A 21,773-nucleotide genomic window follows, 5' to 3' on the forward strand; every position below is an offset into this window, starting at 1 on the left:
TAATAATTAAAATTAACGTTTGGTATTGGCGGGTTCACAAAGAAATGGACTTTTTCAATCTTGGTTAAAAATTTAATTTCATTACAATTTGAATGAAAAATGTCATTCAACCTATTTACGTGAAAAACTAATATGAGATTCTCACAAATTTATTTTGCTAACGTGGTAAGACCGTTTTAATGATGTGATAATGTTTAATTATATTATTTAGGCCAAAAGACTTATTCCCACCCAAGGTATAATAAAAATTCATACTCGTACATATTAACTTTCAAAAATCTAAATACTCATCCATCGCTTAATTTTCATTAAAATATTTTGTTAGAGTTAAGAGTAAAATTATTATTTTATTAATAGTATTAAAAAAATTATAATTTTATCTTATTCTCCACCCTCCCCCCGATTTTGAAAACCAACAATTTTACAACTATCTAAACATTTTCAGTTTTAAAAAAATGACTATTTCCCCCCACATCTAGGTTTTTCTTTTCTCCCCTCTACGACCACCACTCGGTCTCCTACCGAAAGCTTCCTTTTCCCACCCTCATTGTCAAAATATTTCAGCTAGTCGTCTTGGGGGGCCATGCAACAGAGACAACAAAAAAATGTCATCTCTTCTTTTGACGAAGAAATGAAGTCTCTTTGTCAGACCTCTCCATCGAGGAAGAATCGTCAATGGAGAGGGACAAGGACGAATGATTCGTCCTCATCCATTTCGATCAACGAAGAGATGAAACTCTTCCTCAGCGAAGAGACATGGCTCTTCGTAATCTTTGTGGCATGACCTCCTGTGATGATCAGTCGAACTATTTAGACAAATAGGGTGGGAAGAAGAAGTTGCGACCGAAGAGGGGAGAATATAAAAACCTAAATGTGGAGGGGAAAAATATTCATTTTTTAAAACTGAAAATGTTTAGATATGAGTAAAATTGTTAGTTTTTAAATTTTGAAAATAAATGAGATAAAATTATAATTTTTTAAATATTTTTCATGAAATGATAATTTTATCTTTAACTAAAACAAAATATTTTAACAAAAATTGAGTAATAAGTGAATATTTAAGTTTTTGAAAATTAACAGATATGAGTTCGGATTTTTACTATACATTGGGTGTGAATAAGTCTTTTGTCTTATTATTTATTCAATTATCACTATGATTTAGAATAATTACTTATTATTATATATTATTAATCACTACCATGAAATGCTGTCACAAAAATTAATAAGAGCCCATGAAATACTTAAATAAAAGTCTCATTTAAATATTTTTTATATTTCTCTTGATGTAAATAAAGTGAGATTGCAATATTGCCTCGCATACTCCCAATTGAAAACTCTCTAATGACATGGACTAGCCCAAAACTACAAGAGCCCACAGCTTTGCTGCTTCTGCTCATGAGGTGCCGGTGCGAGCCAAGTTCGTATCCTTTTGAATGCGATTTTAAATAGATTATACCTCTTTAGGTTTGATTTTGTTGAATTACACCTTGTATGCTATATTTCCGGCTATATCACAGGTGTTGGAGGGTGATATTATAAAATCGCACTCGCTCTGGTGCGATTCTGATTAGATATGACAATTTGTTGGAGCACCGGGGAATTGATTTTTAAACCCATGTCTTTTATCATTAGCCATTGTCTTCTTTTTCGCTACTAAAATTCTGGGAATAATTTTAGACACTATTAGTTATTTATTCAAAATAGTTTTTATTTGAAGCTTCCCCTAAAGAAAAAGCTTGATTTGAACATTAATTATCCTCTGGCTTTGGGTTGAAATGGTTATATATGGCATCCCTGCGCCCTTCGAAGTAAACATGCATCTTCTCTCTGGGTGGAAGGTTGTCTTTGATGACTTGATGGCTGAGAATTTTGGCCATCCAAGCTGTAACAGCTGGGAATTTATTTGGACTCAGAATCTGCACAGCCCCAACTTCTTCCCAGACGGGTAGCCAGTAAGCAATCCATCCAATTGCCAAGTCCAAATACCCGATGCTCTCTCCTTCAAAAAGCTTCTTCTCTTTCACCTCTCCCTCTATCTTCTCCAATGCTTCTATTGACTCTTTCACTGCCTTCTCTTTCATCTCTCCTTTCGACCACATGGCAGTCCATGCAGCATCAAGAAGCTTAACCAACAATCACAGAACGGTCACAAAATTATACATGGATCAATTCTTTAAACTATAATTAATCAATTTTGAAGTGATATATTCGTTATCAAGTCCAAAAATGAATTCGGTCTTCATGTGAGTTAACGTTAATTATAATTTGTACTTAATAAGACTGATCTTGGGTCATTTCTCTTCTGATCTAAAGAATTCTTCAACAGCAAAAATTTTGCAAAATTAACAGAAATACGAATGAATAGGAAACTTTACCTTCTCTTCAGCGAATTTAGCCCAGAACCGTGCAATGGCTCTTTCATAAGGGTCTTTAGGCAGCAATGGATTTTGTTCCCATGTCTCATCGACATACTCGAGTATAACAAAAGACTCACAGATCACTTTGTTATCATGAAGAAGAATAGGAACCTTCTTATGAACTGGGTTGAGTTCCTGTAGCCTGGCGCTCTTGTTGAAGATATCTTCTTCAAGGTACTCATAATCAACGCCCTTCAGCTTCAACGCCCATATTACTCTAAACACAAAAGGGCTGACCCAGAATCCCAAGAGCTTCACCTGTGTTGCCATGACTGCTGGTTTTGAATCTGTGAGGTAACACTTATTGCAATGTCAAGCGTATATATGCAAAAGTTACCAGACGCCAATTTTGACAAATTGAAAGTTTGGTTTTTTTTTTTAAAAAGTGATGGTTAAGAGTCTTGCGCGACGGCCCAAGTAAGACATAACACGTGTATAGGCAAAAGCCTTATGACATGGACTAAAGTAGGACATTAGGAAAAATAATCATAAATTAATTATTAAGATATGGAGAAAAAGTAATGTAGTAGAAGTTAAAATGTAATTAATTTATATTATGGGGAAAAACAAAGTGACATAAATCTTATTATATACAATACAGAATAATAAAAATAAATTTTAAGAATTAAAATTAACATTTGGTATTGGCGGGTCCACATAGAAATGGACATTTTCAATCTTGGTTAAAAATTTAATTTCATTAAAATTTGAATGAGGTGTCGGTGCTAGCCAAGTTCGTATCCTTTTGAATGCGATTTTAACTAGATTATACCTCTTTAGGTTTGATTTTGTCTAATTACACCTTGTATGCTACATTTCTGGCTACATCACATGTGTTCAAGGGTGATACTATGAAATCGCACTCGGTCTAGTGTAATTCTAGTTAGATATTACATTTTGTTGGATCACCGAGGAATTGAATTTTAAACCCATGTCTTTTATCATTAGCCATCATCTTCTTTTCGTTACTAAAATTCTGGGAATAATTTGAGACACTACAGGGACGTTTAATTTAAGTAATATTTTATTACCAAAATAGAAAGATTACTTTAAAAATAAATTATTTAAAAAATTACTGGATATAAATGATTACTATATTTGATAAAATTGGTAAATATAAATAATAATTGTGTTTGGTTAAAAGTAATAAAATATTACTAGTAAATTATTTTACTTAAATGCCCTTGAATATAATTATTTTTAAATATTTTTTATATTATTTGTCATATTAATTAAAAATAAATTTATTTTTATCTCAAAAAATTAATAAATAATAATATAATTATAATAAAATCAAGATTACCTCGATAATCTTTAAATACCTAAGGTGAATGTGGTAATTAGATTACCATCTATATTACCTATCACGTTAGTATTGGTTATAAAATATTACTGTAATATTTTATTACTGATAAACCAAATAAGGGAATAAAAGATAGATTACCGAGATAATCTTAAAAAACCCAAACCAAATGCCCCCTATTAGTTATTTACTCAAAATAGGTTTTTTTGAAGCTTCCCCTAAAGAAAAAGCTTTATTTGAACATTAATTATCCTCTGGCTTTGGATTGAAGTGGTTATACATGGCATCCCTGCGCCCTTCGAAGTAAACATGCAACTTGTCTCTGGGTGGAAGGTTGTCTTTGATGACTGGATGGCTGAGAATTTTGGCCATCCAAGCTGTGACAGCCGGGAATTTATCTGGACTCAGAATCTGCACAGCCCCAACTTCTTCCCAGACGGGTAGCCAGTAAGCAATCCATCCAATTGCCAAGTCCAAATACCCAATGCCCTCTCCTTCAAAAAGCTTCTTCTCTTTCACCTCTCCCTCTATCTTCTCCAATGCTTCTATTGACTCTTTCATTGCCTTCTCTTTCATCTCTCCTTTCGACCACATGGCAGTCCATGCAGCATCGATAAGCTTAACCAACAATCACAGAACGGTCACAAAATTATACATGGATCAATTCTTTAAACTATAATTAATCAATTTTGAAGTGATATATTCGCTATCAAGTCCAAAAATGAATTCGATCAGACTGTTCGAATTCTTCATGTAAGTTAACATTAATTATAATTTGTATTTAATTAAACTGATCTTGGGTCATTTCTCTTCTGATCTAAAGAATTCTTCAACAGCAAAAACTCTGCAAAATTAACAGAAATACGAATGAATAGGAAAATTTACCTTCTCTTCAGCGAATTTAGCCCAGAACCGTGCAATGGCTCTTTCATAAGGGTCTTTAGGCAGCAATGGATTTTGTTCCCATGTCTCATCGACATACTCGAGAATAACAAAAGACTCACAGATCACTTTGTTATCATGAAGAAGAACAGGAACCTTCTTATGAACTGGGTTGAGTTCCTGTAGCCTGGCGCTCTTGTCGAAGACATCTTCTTCGAGGTACTCATAATCAACGCCCTTCAGCTTCAACGCCCATGTTACTCTAAACACAAAAGGGCTGACCTAGAATCCCAAGAGCTTCACCTGTGTTGCCATGACTGCTGGTTTTGAATCTGTGAGGTAACACCTATTGCAATGTCAAGCGTATATATGCATAAGTTTTTTTTTGATAACCAAGGTGTCCGGGCCAGCTTGCGCGCACCTCGACTAATCCTCGGGGCGTATATATGCATAAGTTACCAGACGCCAATTTTGACAAATTGAAAGTTTGATTTTTTTTAAAAAGTGATGGCTAAGAATCTTGTGCGACGGCCCAAGTAAGACATAACACGTGTATAGGTTAAGTGTATAGAAGAGAGGGATATAGAGGAAAGAGAGGGGGGTGACGAAATAAAGAAGGCAAGTCTTTTTGGTGGCTGATGTGTTGAAAGTTACTTGAAGGTGCTGAGATGGGTTGCGTTTAACGTTTTTCATTTTATCTGATTTTTATGACATATGTCATAAGTCATAAGTGGGCTATTTTTTAATTAAATTTTATTTTAAATGAAGAAATATTATTAATGCAATTATTGATTGAAAAAATATTTTTGAACCAACCTTGATTTATAAAATATAATTCACTTAACATTAACAAATGATTAATGTTTTAATTAATAATCTTTCTAGAACAATTATATATATACATTTTTTAGTATACAACTAAATATATAGTTAATATATTGATTAGATATTATTTTATTTTTAATTTAAAATCATCTAATTACATAATGATACAATATTCTCGATTTTATCTCATTCAAAAAACGCAAGATTATGCTACTTTTTTGAATGCATAAATGAATATACATTTATATATATTATTATGTGATTAAGTATTATTTTATTTTTAATTCAAACTAACCTAATCATATAATAATATAAATCAAATATATATTTATTTAAGTATTCAAAATATTTATACATAATTTTATTGTATTTCTTTTGTTCTGAACTCAATAATAAATTTCTATTTCTTCTTTTAACTATAATTAAATTTATTAGTTAAATAAGTGTAATTTTATTAATAAAATATTATTTCCAAAGTTCAATATCAATACGCAATTACAACATCCCTTTCCATTTCTTTCAATAACAATACAACCTCCAAATACAAATTTTATTGCATATCAAGCTTTTATTATTATTATTATTAATGAGCAACCCGCAACCCACGACTACTGAACGTGATATCAAACTTTATTATATATGGCTGAAAACGTTAATTAATTCTCCTTTTCCTTGAGGTAATAGCGGTTGTAGAAGGTTTCCCCGCGCTTCTTAAAATAAACAAGCGTCTCCGCCCTCGGCGGCAGCGTCTCTTTAATCATTGGGTGGCTGAGAAACTTGTTCATCCAAGCTGTAATGGCTGGAAATTTCTCTTCCTGCAGAATCTGCATACCTCCAACTTCTTCCTCAACGGGTAGCCAGTAAGGGATCCACCCAAGTGCGAGATCCAAATACCCAATTCCCTCTCCTCCAAAAAGCTTCTTTCCTTTGAGCTCTCCCTCGATCTTTTCCAAGGCTTCTATTGATTCTTCAATTGCCTTCTCTTTGTCCTCACCTATCGACCACATGGCCTTCCATGAAGGTCTCAAAAGCTACAACAATTTAGTGAGTAGAAATGCAGTAAAACAGGAAAAAAAAACAGCGGAACAGAAATATATATTTACCTTTTCATCCCCATATTTGGCCCAGAAACGTGCCACTGCTCTTTCATGAGGATCTTTAGGTAGCAGTGGATTTTGTTCCCAAGTCTCATCGATATACTCGAGAATAACACACGACTCAGGAATCACTTTTTGGCCATGAACAAGCACAGGAACCTTCTTGTGAACTGGGTTCAGCTCTAGGAGCCTGGTGCTCTTGTTAATAATATCTTCTTCTAAGTACTCATAATCGATGCCCTTTAGCTTCAGCGCCCATTCTACTCTATACACATATGGGCTTGCCCAAAACCCCACGAGCTTCACTTCTTTTGCCATACTTTTACCGCTTCTGTTGGTGAATTGCCACTGCTATATACTTCTGTGCATTTATGGATAGAAATTTCCAGTCCTTTGAATAATAAATGGGCCCAAAACTTTCCCACCCAAGGTTTGTAGAAATCTCAAAGTCATATTACTAACTTTCGAAAACCCAAATTCTTACCTATAGATAGTTAAAATTAGTTTTAGGATAAAATTATTATTTAATTAATAATATATTAAAAATAATAAAATCTTATCTTATTTTCTCTCTTAATTTAGAAAACTAACAATTTTTTCATAAAATTAAACATTAAAAAGTTAAACTTTCCCCCTGTTAGGTTTCAATTTTTCTGACAAAATTCCTCTGACTCTCTCTCCCTCTAGAGATCGAACTCTCTCTTCTCCTGACCTGCCCCGCTTCAGTAGTATTTTCAACACTTCAATCATGATTTCTTGATTGAAAAACAAGTGACAAATTTGGGTAAAACACTCGTTATCACGTGCTCATTTTAAGTCGACGACGACAATTTGTGCTTGTGATATCTAGGTTGGTTCCTCAAAGCTCGTTTTCGCACGGAGGAACTTCACAATTCTTAGGTTTTCTTTGTCAACAAATTAATTTGCTCAAAGCACAGTCAGTTTTCCTATCGATTAGGGTTTCTTCATCGACCATAAATGAATGGAGTAGTCATCGGAGTTCCTTGGATTTCTTCACTGATCGGAGAGGATGGGAGAAGTTGCCGATATTGTTTGTGAAAATGGTGGAAACAAGGTTAAAGTTTATAAACTTTGGGGGTGGCTACATGATAAAATTTTGAATTATATAAAACCCTAGAACAAGGGTAAAATAGTAATTTTAATTAAATTAATAGATTTGAATGATAGCTGAGTATTTAGATTTTTGAAAATTAATGGGTATCAGTGGAATGTCAACAAATCTTGGGTGGGAATAATTCTTTTGGCCTAACATATAAAACAAGAGTCAGACGCAAATTTGGACTGGGAAGAAGAGTAGAATTATAGGTGGATTTGTGGTAATTAAATAGTACTCTTTTCATTGTGATGACTTTTCTTCTACTTGGAGCACAAGTCACTTTCGAAAATTTATTAAACAAGATTTTCAAAAGGCATTGGTGATAATATGTTGACTTGAAAGTGATATATAAGTGATTCATTGTGAGAATAATACACATTAATTAAAACAATTTATTGTTGTGTTTGAATATGCCTATAGTTGGAGCTTTCAAGGGTATTCAAGTGATAAAATATAAAATTTTATAAATAAGGGAGCATGAATTCAAGTTTTTTTTAACGATATATCAAAATTAAACTTTTAATTTATCTGTTTTAATAGTTATAGGATCAGTCACTAAATCCATTATTTATTTTGTTCAATATAGTTGGATCTAACATAATGTAATGATCCGATTTGGACAAAATTTTTTGTTTAGAAAAAAAAACTAAATAGAAAGAAATTTAATCAAATTAGTTTTTTTAAATTAAGGACATAAAATATTGGATAACCCTGAAATTGAGGTAAAATATATAAGTGAAATTAATGAGTATTTAATTAATTAGAGATAACAATATTGAGTTTACTTATTATTTAACATAATTTGACGTTTACACTGTATGTCTCAAAATACATAATAAAATGACACAGTTTATATACGGGGACAAAATTTTTTATCGTTGATCGTGCATAATTGGAGACAAATTTTATCTCAATGTTTTTGTCCGCAATCCTGACCCGACAGCTAGTGGGGATTAGTTACTGGAATTTGGAATGTAAGACCTTGGGATTCTATTATATTAGGTATAATGCAACAACCAAATCGTGACTTCTTAGCCACATGCTGTGGAATTTATGGTAGTCTTAATAAGATGCATGGAATATAAGGCCGAAAAGCCGAAGCTTCAACAATCACTGGCTTCAAAATCAATAGGCATGGAACAGCTAACGGTGTCTGCGGACACATGATGGTGAGTGGTCGTCCAATGAAACGAACCAACATGCAAGTGATTAGGTTTTGCCACAAAGTTAACCCGATTTTATAAACTTTAAAACCCAAAATAAAGAAAAATCGGAGTCCTTTTGATTCCATCAACCAAACAGTATTACCCACAGTTTCCCAAGGTAGATGTTAATATAAACAAGAAAGTGAGCTACCATTTAATTTGTTAAACTCTTGAACGATAATTTGATTGACAAAAGACGTGAAATCTCCTAGTGAGGAGGTTTTGGATTTGAAAATTATTGACAATATATTAAAATTAAATTTTTTATTTATATGATGTTGTGACTATAGAATTACCTATTAGATCTAGGGTTTTATAAATTGATTGGTTTAATCTTGAAGAAACGATCTAATTTAAAATAGGGTAAAAAATAATAATTTGTTAAACTATGGGCTAAGGTTGTCTTTTGACCATAGCTAGCAGTGAAAATGTGATTTGCCCAAATCAAAAGCATTTATCTCTAATTATTCTATTTCATTTGGGTAAGCTCCATACACAAGGGCGTCTATAATTCAAATTCCATTGCTCTTTTGCCGCATATCATTTTCTTCCCACATAAATATCAGAATTATGAGATTTTGTTCTACCAGCACTTTCACCGAAGAAATTATCCACATCCAGAGTGTCTTTGATCCATTCCTCTTTTGCCTGACATTTAGTTTTTCTTTCCGCATAAATATCAGAATTATGAGATTTTGTTTAGATGAAATAATTTGTTAGAAGTTAACAACTTTAGTGTGCTTCAGTTAGTTGTGAAATGGCAAAACGGTGAGGTTGGTGAGATGTGATGGTTGCAAATGGATACATTTGGACCCCGGGATTAGCAAGCGATAATACAAGTAGAGTTTGTTGTGAAGAAGATGACTACAGAGGATGGTTTTTACAGGTGAAAAAAATGGTAGAAGCTTTGGTTGGTTTTTATGCATGCAAAAATGTCCAAAGTGCTAGCTTGTTAACACAGAATAGATGCTTCAGGGGTACGTGGTGGTGTTGAGCTCAGACTTGTTCACGCAATAGGGACTGTTCTTTCGAATGAAGGTAGATGGATTTCAAGCCTCTGGGAGCAATGAAACATATGATGTGTTCAAAATTTCTGCCATGTTTGTGTGAGTTCTTCCTGGTATATATTATTTCAAGTTTTAATTAATTTTCAAAGTTTTAGGGATATTACAATAATTAAATGTTCCTGATATCAGTGCCCTTGTTTAATGTGTACCCTTCAGTTTAGAAAGTCAATTTCAATACTGATTTGAGTTCCTTAACCTTTATCATTTTAAATACAATCAAAATGTTAAGGAAAAAACTATTTTACCTTTAGTCGTGCCTGAAGATATTACAGATTTGGAGCGAACAATTCCACCGCACAACAATAATCATTACTATAAAAGAAAATTTGAAAAAAAATAAATAAATATATTATTAACTGCCAGAAATATATATTGAACTTATAAATGTGAAGATTGAAACTCATATTACATAAAATCAATTAGTTTGTATTAAAGTCCAATCCACCTACTTATATACCACTCTCTTTTTATTTGAGTCTCTAACACCTTCGCTTAAGTGTAAACACCTAGACTGTTAGACCTGTCGTTTGGCTTAATCGATTTTTGACTGGGTGTATTATCACTTGTATCTATGAACACTTAGATTATTAAACCTACCGTTTGACTTGTGCTCTGATACAAGTGTGTGAACAGAATACAAGAAAATGATATATAAGTGTGTGGAGTGGACTTTAACACAGGCCAATTGGTTTTATATAATATGACTTTTAATCTTTACACTTGTAAATCTAATATATATTTTTTATATTAACCAGTTCTCTCAAGCTTCCCCGAACTGATGTAAAAGAAAATATGCATGTTAATTCAGAAAAATTTTTAAAAATAAGATTTTATGAGATGGGTGTCAAGATTGAAATATGAAATAGTTTGTGAACAATTTTGATAATTAAATTTTAGGATTAATTTATTAATGCATTCCATATTACTTGAACCAAAAAAATTTGGGAAAAGCCAGATCAGATTCTAAAATAAGAAACGTGGAAAACAGCCTATGTTTTTCTCTGTCGAAAAGATAAAGATAGCAAAACTCAACAAAACAGCATGAAATTAAGTCTGATTGTGTCGTAGGACACTTCCCTAAGTGTTATAAGAAGGGTATTCTTTGAATTTCAAGCTAATTTTTTAATTAGGGTTTGACAATGAATCAAGGAGAGAACGTTTGATAAAAAGTTGATGAACAGTTTATAATTTATATCTTTTCCAGCATTATTCTTTAGATCTTTCTTAAGGTTTAGGTGAAGGAACTATTAATCAAGAGTGCTATAATGAGCTGTAAAGAGAAACAGAATTGCTTCGTTATGAAAGAAAGTGATTTAAATCTTTTTATGTTGGAAAGGCTAGGAGCCTTGCTGTCTACATATACCACCCAAATAGTGGAAAAAGCCATTGCTTTCATCTGTATCAACTTCAGTTCACATGCTTATTGGGTCCCTGTTCTAGGGTCAAGCTTCACTGTATTCTGGTCTGGCCACCAAAAGTAAAATATATCATCTTCTTAACCAACCCATTTGGGATTGCCACTTATGTAAATAGTGGTTGAGACTAAGAGATGATTAGTAGTGGCAAATTTTTAAAATGAAGATTAATTTATATGAAGAGATCCATGGAGTGGTAAGAAATAGAAATCCCATCAATCAAATTAAACTGAGATGTGTAAAATTTGCCTTTTCTGCAACATGATATGAGATAATTCAGATTGAAGATTAATCATCGTCTTAAAATAATGAAGTTTGAGCCCACACACCAACCCGACTCAAGGTGGCCATCCATTAAAAAAGTCGAAAATGAGTGCGCTTTACAGGATTTCCTTTTCATCTTTGGCTGAAACTTAGGTCCCAAGCTTTCTCATCGGGCCTCCAAGTTTGCCGAAAGTGGCCATGAGTGCTTGACCAAGAAACCTCTTCATTTGTTTCAAAATTGCCTGTCTTGCCATTGGCATTGCCATCCTAATTAAGAAAAGCATAAAACTATACTTATAAACAAATTATACAAATTTATTTATATAATCTGATATCATAATTTGTGATTAGGTGATGTGATTATTTATTTTTTTAATAATGGGCTAATTAAATTTTTATTATTTGTCCAATAATCCTCATTTTGCTGTTGTTATTGGAGGGTGGCAATAATGGAATTTCGTCAACAAATGTGGGCAAGGGAGGGAGGGAAAAACAATACAACCATGATAAAAGGAGGAGAATTAGGCGCCTCTCCATACGACAAGAAAACTTCATTAATAATCTCTTGCCTGCAGGCTTCTTTCTTTATTTCTTCTTTTCAACAAAACATCATAATTGCGGAGACGAAATCAGCATTTGATGTATCGCTCAAGCCTTGGAAGGAAGCTTAAACCAGCGAAAAGGGCATGGAGGAGCTTCACAAACAAGCTCCAATCAAAGCTCCACAAGCTCAAAATACCAAAAGCAATCAAAACAACAACTCAAACTTTCCTCACTTTCTGCTCTCGCTATCTCTTTACTCCCTTCAAGAATCGCTTCCTCACGAAATCTTCCCACCGCAGCAAATATTACAGCCACCGTTGTTACCAGAACCTGCAGTCACAGAAGAATTTCGCTGCCATATACATCGACCATCTCTACGCAGAGCCGCCGCTCTCAGAAGTAGTTCATCATGCGAAGCAAAAGCACGCATGTGCGGGGACAAGTAAAGGAAAGGAAGTGATTGAGGAAAAATCAGTGGCTGAAAACCAGAACAGGAGTGTAAACAGTATTGAAGATGCGTGGAATGCCATTGTTGCTAAGTCTCCTCAGCTACGATGTGTGGATGAGAGGGCGGAAGAATTTATTTACAAGTTTCATGAAGATATGAAAATTGAAAGAGAAAGGTCATTGCTTGAGTTTCAGGAGATGTTGGCCAGAAGTACATGAAATTTTATCAATTATCCAGTATTCTTTTATTTCCTTTCATATGTTTTCTTCTTTTTCAACGGGAAACTTGGAATTGATACAGTATAGAAGCCTGCTGACGGATATTGAAGTTAACAGGTTTTCCCTTTTTCTTTTTTTAATTTTCTTTTGGTAAAACACAATCGTTTTATATTGGGATTTTGATTTTTCTTTTTTAATTTTCCTTTGGTTTGGTGTGATTATGTATAGACTCTATGCTGCTGACTATGAGTTTGAAATGTTAATTATTTGTATTTTCTTATTAAACATTTAATGTATTTTTGTGCATGATTTTCTCCATGATTTGAGAACTAAAACAATAGCAGAACAATACATAATAATCACAACAACGCTAAATTAAGCACTCCATTGGATCAAAGAATACGGTGAAATAAGAACAGCAATACCTTCAAAAATTTGTGGAAGAATATAGTGAAATTAATCAAAGATCCTCTGCTGGGGCAGGCTTGTCTGCAGCAGCATATAAGCAAATTCAGTATGAACAGAGAGGCAATGCAAGCAATCAAAAATCAATATGTAGGGGATTACTTAAACCAATTAATGTCATTACGGTTTATATCAAAGGAGAAGAAGTAAATCTTTTTTCATAATTCAACATCAACACAACCAAAAATACTCTTAAAACAAACTATCAATAGCTTTAAAAAAAATAAAAAAACCTAGCACAAGCAGCTGTAACTCCTAATCTAATGTAGCAGATTGCTTAAATCAAACAGAACAAGAATTAACATTGTTGTGATTAAGCCTACCTTCAGAGGCTGCTTTACGGGCAACATTTGCCTTCATTAAATCTGCTGCCGCTTCAGCAGCCTCAATTCCAGCTGCTCCAGTGCAGTAACTATTTTTAATCGTTTGTTGACAGCACTTGTAGCCCCATTGATGATCCTTCCACCATGAGCCCCAAACACTAGTGTGGTCATTGATTTAGACATCTTCCTCATATTTGCTTCTCGGAAGAGATGCCTCCCCTTTTAGAACAGGGTAAAACGGATGAGCTAAGGAATGCTTGCTTGCATTCAATAAAAAAAATCTAAAATTGGTAAAAACCAAGAACAACCACTTCTATTAACTACCATGAGTTAAGGGTGAGAAAAGAACATTGAATATCAGAATTCATCTGGCTGTCTTACAAAAATTTTAACAATCTGCAAACAAAAAGACATAATATTACAATAACAAAATCCATCCCCATTAATAAACCAACAAAGACAAGATAAAATTTAAATATTAATTTAAAGCTCAAAAGTTCATTCAATAAAAATATGATTAAAAATAAAATATAAATAATTTTTTATTACCATGGAAAATAAAAGGCAGACTTTACTCCCAAAAAATATACTTTTGTGTTTGTGCATACTCCTAGCAGTCTTAAAAGGTGAATGCGGAACTCCACCTGATAAACTAGGAAATTCAAGATGTTGTAATGTCTGAACTTCATTGCAATTCCTATATATATATGTTCTTAACATTACATTAGACCGCTCACCGCATTCATGTTTAAGATAGTACAAACTATTAATTGAAACCCAAAGGAGATAAGTATCTGAAGTAGTTGTTATTCAAAACTGATTGCCAACACAACAGATAATGATTCTCTCCAGACGGAACTGATTGTCTGACAATGATTCAGGTGCTCAATTTCAGTACTCCAGTTCAAGACTTCATGGAGTTAATGTTATTTATAAACAAGAGTTTCACAAACAGAAGTTATGCTTCAGGGAAAAAGAAAATATAGGGAAATATTAAGCAAAATTTCTGCTTTAGACAATAGCAGGCCCTGTATGATCCTTCCAGCACAATCATATTCAACCTGCCTCTCACTTTGTCCAAGGAGAAGCTCCCTTGGCATTTCTTCTTCAGTTGCAGCATTTCCATACTTCTCCATTCTGGTTTCAACTTCTCCTTGAGGATCTTATAATTCTTGTACAGTAATTCAGCTTGAGATGGAGCAGCGTGCATGTGGATATCTTGGCCTTTTTCAAAGGCCTCCCAAGCACGAATATTGAGTGCAAAGATGGACCAAAAAAATGGAGCAAAGTTGCCCGATACGTACATCTGATACTAATGCAGTGGACAGGAGCATGACATGGGAATTATTGCAAAGACCAAACGACTAGATAAGGCTGATACCTCAATGATAATAGTCAACCCATGATTTAACAAGAAGAAAATAAATAAAACAAGTTAACAAACAGTCGAAAAAGAAAGTGTAGAACATGAGCTTAAACTTAAGCAGCTGCTTACTGTGATCCTCTCTCGATTTGAATGCCACCACAATCACCATACGAAAACTTGAAATAAAAGAAATTTTAAGAGGCATTTACCGCCACGGTTCAGCATCTAATTGAACGAACGAAAAATGGACAAAGTATTTCCAATATACTTAATCATGAGAAATCAAATCGCATCGTCTAACAGGTAGCAGAACTACATTACAAAAGCAAGTCGAAGAATTCAGCTTGATTACTGGCTATCCATATTCAAATTAATTACTTCCTTCATATTTATCATATAATCGAACGTAAATTCATAAAACTTTAAATTATTTTGCTAGTTTGTATGTTAAAACTGAACTCCTTACTGTCGAATCTTTGAAGATGAAAAAACAGGAAGAAAATGTACCTGAGGCAGTAGCCATATCGGAAGCAGAAATATCAGATTGTAGGACGCAGAGAAAGGATAAATATTTGATAATGGATCAATGACAATAATTTGTTCAATGCAGAGATGCCCTGATCAAAGGGCCGCTCTCTTCGATGCAGAGATGCTCTGTTCAAATGTTCTAAACTTATATGTTCGGCTGATAAGAAATAAAAAATTCTAATAATTCTCTATGATGATTATGATATGATAAGTAATATATGAAAATTTTGATTACTATTCTTATTTTAAATATTAAAAAATTATTAAATAATATTGATTTTATTATAATTATGTAGTTATTTGTTATTTTTTTAAAATAAAAATAATTTTATTTTTAATTAATATAACAGATAATGTAAAAAATATTTTAGAATAATTATATTTATGGACATTTAAATAAAATAATATATTAGTATTCTTTTATTACTTCTAATTAAATATAATAATTATTTATATCTACTTATTTTTACTAAATTTTATTAAATATAATAATAATTTGTCTAAAATAATTTATCTTCAAGATAATCTTTTAATTTTAGTAATAAAATATTTCTTAAACTAAATGCCCTAAGGTTTCATGAAATTAACCAGAAGATTTCAAAATCTGACAATAAAACTCAAATATTTGGCATGCTAACATTTTTACTAGCTGAAAGGTAAAATAGTCAAATTATTTCTAACGGTAACTTTTAATTCCAAAAACTATATTTGATTGATCAGTTTAATTAATTGAACTATTAACCGTTAATCAAATCGATTTTGATTCATATAAAATTAGATTTGATTTGGTTAACATAAAAAATTAATTTAAAAAAATTATTATGAAAACTTAAACTCATGATCTTAGTTATCACATTTGAATATATATACTATCAAACGAAGTTTATTTTAATATTAAATAAATCAAATTATATAATTAATAATAAATTATACAAAAAAATTTTAAATATTATTTTTGATCAATTGATTCGTTCACCGGTTAGATCACACCATCTCTTCTATCGGATCGATATCCATTTTGATTCTAAAAACATTATTTTATACAACTCATTCTTAAGAAAGTAATATTCTAACTAGGAATTGAAGCTAAATAGGAAATATATCAAGAATTTTGACTTTGATCTTCTTGCCTATTGGGACCATAGAAGGTTCATTCATTGTATACTTAAATTTAGATAAACTTATCATAAAGTAAACGAGAGGGCTTTTAAAATTCAACCATTTTCATCAATACTCTTATCTTAAACTGAGTTTTTCCTGTGATACTTTCTTATGTAATTTTTATTTATACCCTATCGAAGCATTCTTTCAAAATTACTTAATGTTATAATTATAGATATAGGTTTACAAACTGAAAGTTGAACTATATGATCAAAACACTTTATATTTAACTTGTTAGTGGCAATTATCTTAAATCACCGTAATAGATATTAGACCAAAGGACTATTTCTCATCCAAGATATATTGCATTCTCAAGTTTCCTCCTTTTAACTTTAATAATACCAAATACCCACCTATAAACAGTTAAAATTAACGAAACCCTAACCTTTTGAAAATTTATCTCTTTTTGCCTCCCTAAACTTTAAAAACTAAAAGTTTCCCTCAACCAAAGTTTTAAAAAATGGTAGTTTCACCATAAGGTTTCGTTTTGAAATCTTCAATGTCATCTCCGACTCTGTTGCTAGCGACCTCTCCCTCTCAAAGCATCTTCTCCCTCCAACAGTCTCTCTCCTCCCATTTGGACATTCGATCAACGTTGGAGAAGCAGTAAAAGACAAAGAACTTCATCGGGGAAGATGAAGTTCTTCGTCTTCCTAGAAGAAGACCTCTGGGAAGACGACAGCTTCGTCTTCGTCTTCCCAAAGGTCTTCTTCTAGAAAGACGAAGAATTTTGTCTTCTCCGACGAAGTTCTTTGTCTTCTATCGTTTCTCTGACGTTGATCGGGCATCCAAAAGGGAGGAGAGAGACTGTCGAAAGAAGAGAATGCTTTGGAAGGGAGAGGCCGCTGGCAATGGAGCCGAAGATGACTTCGGAGATTTCAAAACGAAACCCTAAGGTAAAACTATCATTTTTTAAAACTTAGGCTGGGGAAAATTTTAGTTTTTAAAATTTAGGAAGGTAAAAAGAGATTATTTTTAGTTTATTTTTAATATTATAGAGAAAATGACTATTTTATTCTTATTACCGTTAATTTTAACTTTTTATGAGTGAGTATTTGGTATTATTAAAGTTAAAGGGGAAAAACTTCGAAATGTCGCATACCTTAGGTGGGAAATAGTAGTTTGGCCTAGATATTTTGCAAGACTATAAGTTGCGTGCGTTAATTAGCTATGAGTAATCTATTAAAAGAATATATTTTACAATTCACTGTTTCTTCTTGTTAGCCTTTCATTATTTTGTTTTTCTTTTAATAAAAAAAAAATATAAACTACAATCTTCAAACCAGAGGACATGAGGTTGAAACAGTAACAGCTAACCATCTCGTTTGACCTGTTGGTAACAGCGTTAGCTTAATGGACGACGACTAATTCAGTCAGGAGGATTATTGGTTCACATCTGTTCCCAGCAACTACTTTATTTCGTTTGTTGTGTGCGGCTGACCCTGCATGAACCATCATGAACTGCCGTTAGTCCACTTCATTACATTCACTCCTCAAGCCCACCCACCGCACGCATCTTAACGGCTAATGCGTTTACTCTACGCACTCTCCCACGCGCACCTCTTACTTTGAGACACCACGCCGAGGATCCCTAATTTTAATATTGTTAACTATTTAAACGGTGCCGTTTCCCTTCTACATTTTTGTGTTCCTTATTTCCTTTCCCCATAAATATCCCGGCCTCATCCTCCATAACCACAACCGTGGTCACATCTCACTCACACTTTACTATCTCGAAGCTTCGTTGACATTGATCTGATCTGATACTATGGCCAGGGAACCAGTTCGCGTTCTTGTTACCGGAGCCGCTGGTACTCTAATCAATTACTTCTTCCATTTTTTATTAACCTTACATTTAACTTTGTTTCCTGTCAGATCTAGTAAAGTTTTGAACGGTTTTAATTGAACACTGTTTAGATCTTTCTTATATGAAGATCCGAAGCTTTTTAGAACTGTTATATTTAGTACTGTAGAAGATGAGAGACTTGCATAAATGGCTGTATACTTAAATGGTAACAGTTTTCTTGAGATATTCATATTCTGAAGTTGATATCGTTGTGATCGGATCTAGTTGCTAAAGTTATCTAGTTATTGTTGATTGGTTTAATATTTAACTGAGGTAAAGTGTTACGGTTCTGAGGTCAACCTTTTTACTAACTGTACTGGATCAGCTGTGTGTCAAGTTAGTGGAGGATGCGTTATTGTAATTTGTAATAGATAGATTTGTCCATCTATTTTCTTTTAAAAAATGCTTTATAAATTAGGCCTTGAAACTTGAATTAAGATATTGTCATCAGTAGTAAAACTCAAATTTTTTTTTTTTTTGTGTCTGATAACAATATATATGTTGTTGGATTTACAGGTCAAATCGGATATGCGCTAGTCCCCATGATTGCCAGGGGAGTGATGTTGGGTCCGGACCAGCCTGTAATTCTTCACATGCTTGATATCCCACCTGCAGCAGAGGCATTGAATGGTGTGAGGATGGAGTTGGTTGATGCTGCATTCCCTCTTCTTAAAGGTAATAGTCCTTTCTTCCCTATAATCTATTGTTGGTTTGTTATTAAATATTTGAGGCATGTGTGTAATCAGTTGTGTGATTATGAGATCTGACCATGTTTTTTGTTTCAGGTGTTGTTGCCACAACTGATGTTGTTGAGGCGTGCACTGGAGTCAATATTGCAGTCATGGTTGGTGGTTTCCCAAGAAAAGAAGGCATGGAAAGGAAAGATGTGATGTCAAAGAATGTTTCAATCTACAAGGCACAGGCTTCTGCCTTGGAAAAGCACGCTGCAGCAAACTGCAAGGTGATAAATTCAAATAGACTTGGCTTTTGATAGCAAAGAATTCAGAAAAATTCTTTGGTGTTTTGATTTTGTTTTGAAGCAGCAGTTGAATAATTTTTTATGATGAAATTCATGAAGAACTACCAAAGAAAAAGTAATTTTTGGTAGCAGTCAGTTGGTAGCATGAGTAATTAACTTGATATGGGATTTTATACTTATGTGGAACCATGTGAATTCATCGCTGTCAAATGTATTCCTGATGCATACACTGATTGAGCCTTTCCTTGACTGTGATGGCTTCCTGATTGTTCAGGTTCTAGTGGTGGCAAACCCAGCAAACACCAATGCATTGATTCTGAAGGAATTTGCTCCTTCTATCCCTGAGAAGAACATTACTTGCTTGACCAGACTGGATCATAACAGGGCATTGGGTCAAATCTCTGAGAGACTGAATGTTCAGGTATCTGATGTCAAGAATGTGATTATCTGGGGAAATCATTCATCAACTCAATACCCTGATGTCAACCATGCAACTGTCAAGATAGCATCTGGCGAAAAGCCTGTCCGTGGGCTTGTTAAAGATGATGAATGGTATGTAAGTTGAGTAGTACTTCATCATTTCTATTATTAAATGACAAGTGGAGTTATCGAGTTTGTTAAACATTATCATAATTTTATTCTTTGATTAAAGGTTGAAAGGAGAATTCATCACTACTGTCCAGCAACGCGGTGCTGCGATCATCAAAGCCAGAAAGCTCTCAAGTGCCTTGTCTGCTGCTAGCTCTGCTTGTGACCATATTCGCGATTGGGTCCTTGGAACTCCTGAGGTGGGCAATTCTTTCATTTTCTCCTTCTATGATATATATAAAATTGTTTTTCTTTTTTAAATTTATTTTTTCTGTAATTATAGGGCACTTGGGTCTCCATGGGTGTGTACTCTGATGGTTCATATAATGTGCCAGCTGGACTCATTTACTCCTTCCCAGTAACCTGTAAAAATGGAGAATGGACAATTGTTCAAGGTACAGAAATGATAAATATTCCTTAAGCTCATTTAATCAAGTATACTGGTAAATGTACTCATGTCTAATAATAGGAATGTATAGTTGGAAAATTGACTTTATTTTAATATTTTTGCTTTTGCTTGAACCAGGACTTGGAATTGATGAGTTCTCAAGAAAGAAGTTGGATGCCACAGCAGCCGAGCTGTCTGAGGAGAAGGCTCTTGCATACTCATGTCTTTCATAAATGCAATTTCCCTCTAACAGTGTGTAAGTGAGAGGGCCCTTTCCCTTTTTATTTGCGTAGAAGTAGCTACAGTTTTGAATAAAAAAACATTGATAAGATAATGAGGAACTGTTAATGGTGGAGAATCTGTATCATTGGATTTCCACTTAATGTTGCTATGAAATATGGGGATTATGAAATTTCATAGCTGGTCCTGGATTTGAGATTCTGTTTACCTTGGATGGATTATAAAAGCCATTGTGATTTATGCATGTGAATTATTATTATCCCCTGTTTCTTTAGTGTTGATGTTTCATTTTCTTGTGAATACATACGTGCTCTAACATAGATAACATATCAGTTCATTAGGTGAAAATATTTTGAATGCTTGAAAGTAACCTGAGCAATAATTTTTTTGTATATTGGAAAGCTTAGTTGTGCATAGTATGTCTTTGGAAATTTCCCCAAATCTTGTGTACAGGAATAGGAGTCAGCTTTTAGCATGGTCACTTACTTCTAGTGGCCTATTCCTGTACATAAGATTTTGAACAAAAGAGGTGGGGTTTTAGGTTTATTGGTTGAATTTGATGGATTTTTTTATTATTATTATTATTATTATTATTATTATTATTATCGGTTATGAAGTTGTTGTTGTTATTGGGATTGAAGAGAGTAAAAAAAATTGAATGGGATTAGAGTATTTTTTAGCCAAATCGCATTCTAATCCAACTATCAATTGGATTTTGATAGTTACTGTATTTTGCCTAGTTGTTCTTATTATAAACATTAAGTGAAGCAGGCAACATTTCAAATGGGTAAGTCTAAACGTTCTTAGCAAATAGCAGTTATTGTAATGACAAATTTTGTAATATTATATAGACTTTGTAATGAGTGAACAAGAGAGTTGAAAACACAAATATTACAGAAATTTAAAGTCACAAAAAAGAGCATAAACAAAGTCTCTAGATGGATAATTGTTATGTTCAATATATACGTTAAAATTTGGCAAGCCAAATAAAATTGCTTTGTCTTGTCTTTTGTTTATTAGTCGGTTTTACTTTTTTATCATATTTGTTATTTAATTTCATTCAAACAAGATTTGGATGGCGCTTGGTA

The 21,773-nt window shown here is 33.2% G+C and overlaps 4 protein-coding genes, 1 long non-coding RNA gene and 1 pseudogene across 5 annotated transcripts; 2 read left to right on the plus strand and 4 right to left on the minus strand.

The window, feature by feature from the left end:
* Nucleotides 1-1,687: 1,687 nt before the first annotated feature.
* Nucleotides 1,688-2,741, minus strand: LOC123220800 (probable glutathione S-transferase). The gene is made up of 2 exons (XM_044643384.1): nt 2,376-2,741; nt 1,688-2,123 (listed from the first exon to the last, which is right to left on the minus strand). Exons 1-2 carry the CDS (start codon nt 2,685-2,687, stop codon nt 1,749-1,751), a joined length of 687 nt encoding a protein of 228 aa, XP_044499319.1. The 5' UTR covers nt 2,688-2,741; the 3' UTR covers nt 1,688-1,748.
* A 1,170-nt stretch (nt 2,742-3,911) lies between these two features.
* Nucleotides 3,912-5,146, minus strand: LOC123220803 (annotated as a pseudogene).
* Nucleotides 5,147-5,911: 765 nt separating this feature from the next.
* Nucleotides 5,912-6,892, minus strand: LOC123220500 (probable glutathione S-transferase). The gene is made up of 2 exons (XM_044642740.1): nt 6,531-6,892; nt 5,912-6,458 (listed from the first exon to the last, which is right to left on the minus strand). Exons 1-2 carry the CDS (start codon nt 6,840-6,842, stop codon nt 6,084-6,086), a joined length of 687 nt encoding a protein of 228 aa, XP_044498675.1. The 5' UTR covers nt 6,843-6,892; the 3' UTR covers nt 5,912-6,083.
* A 5,219-nt stretch (nt 6,893-12,111) lies between these two features.
* LOC123220429 lies at nt 12,112-13,105 on the plus strand. The gene has a single exon (XM_044642649.1). It carries the CDS (start codon nt 12,232-12,234, stop codon nt 12,799-12,801), a length of 570 nt encoding a protein of 189 aa, XP_044498584.1. The 5' UTR covers nt 12,112-12,231; the 3' UTR covers nt 12,802-13,105.
* Nucleotides 13,106-13,157: 52 nt separating this feature from the next.
* Nucleotides 13,158-13,853, minus strand: LOC123220430. The gene is made up of 2 exons (XR_006503044.1): nt 13,590-13,853; nt 13,158-13,290 (listed from the first exon to the last, which is right to left on the minus strand). It is a non-coding gene; the product is annotated as an uncharacterized LOC123220430 (long non-coding RNA).
* A 4,445-nt stretch (nt 13,854-18,298) lies between these two features.
* On the plus strand, nt 18,299-20,944 carry LOC123221648 (malate dehydrogenase-like). Its single transcript, XM_044644520.1, has 7 exons — nt 18,299-18,455; nt 19,007-19,165; nt 19,276-19,451; nt 19,744-20,021; nt 20,122-20,257; nt 20,341-20,452; nt 20,584-20,944. The coding sequence occupies exons 1-7, from the start codon at nt 18,413-18,415 to the stop codon at nt 20,676-20,678; spliced, it is 999 nt and encodes a 332-aa protein (XP_044500455.1). The 5' UTR covers nt 18,299-18,412; the 3' UTR covers nt 20,679-20,944.
* The last annotated feature ends 829 nt before the right edge of the window (nt 20,945-21,773 follow it).

Source organism: Mangifera indica, chromosome 7 (genome assembly GCF_011075055.1).
Source record: "Mangifera indica cultivar Alphonso chromosome 7, CATAS_Mindica_2.1, whole genome shotgun sequence".
Lineage (NCBI taxonomy): Eukaryota > Viridiplantae > Streptophyta > Magnoliopsida > Sapindales > Anacardiaceae > Mangifera > Mangifera indica.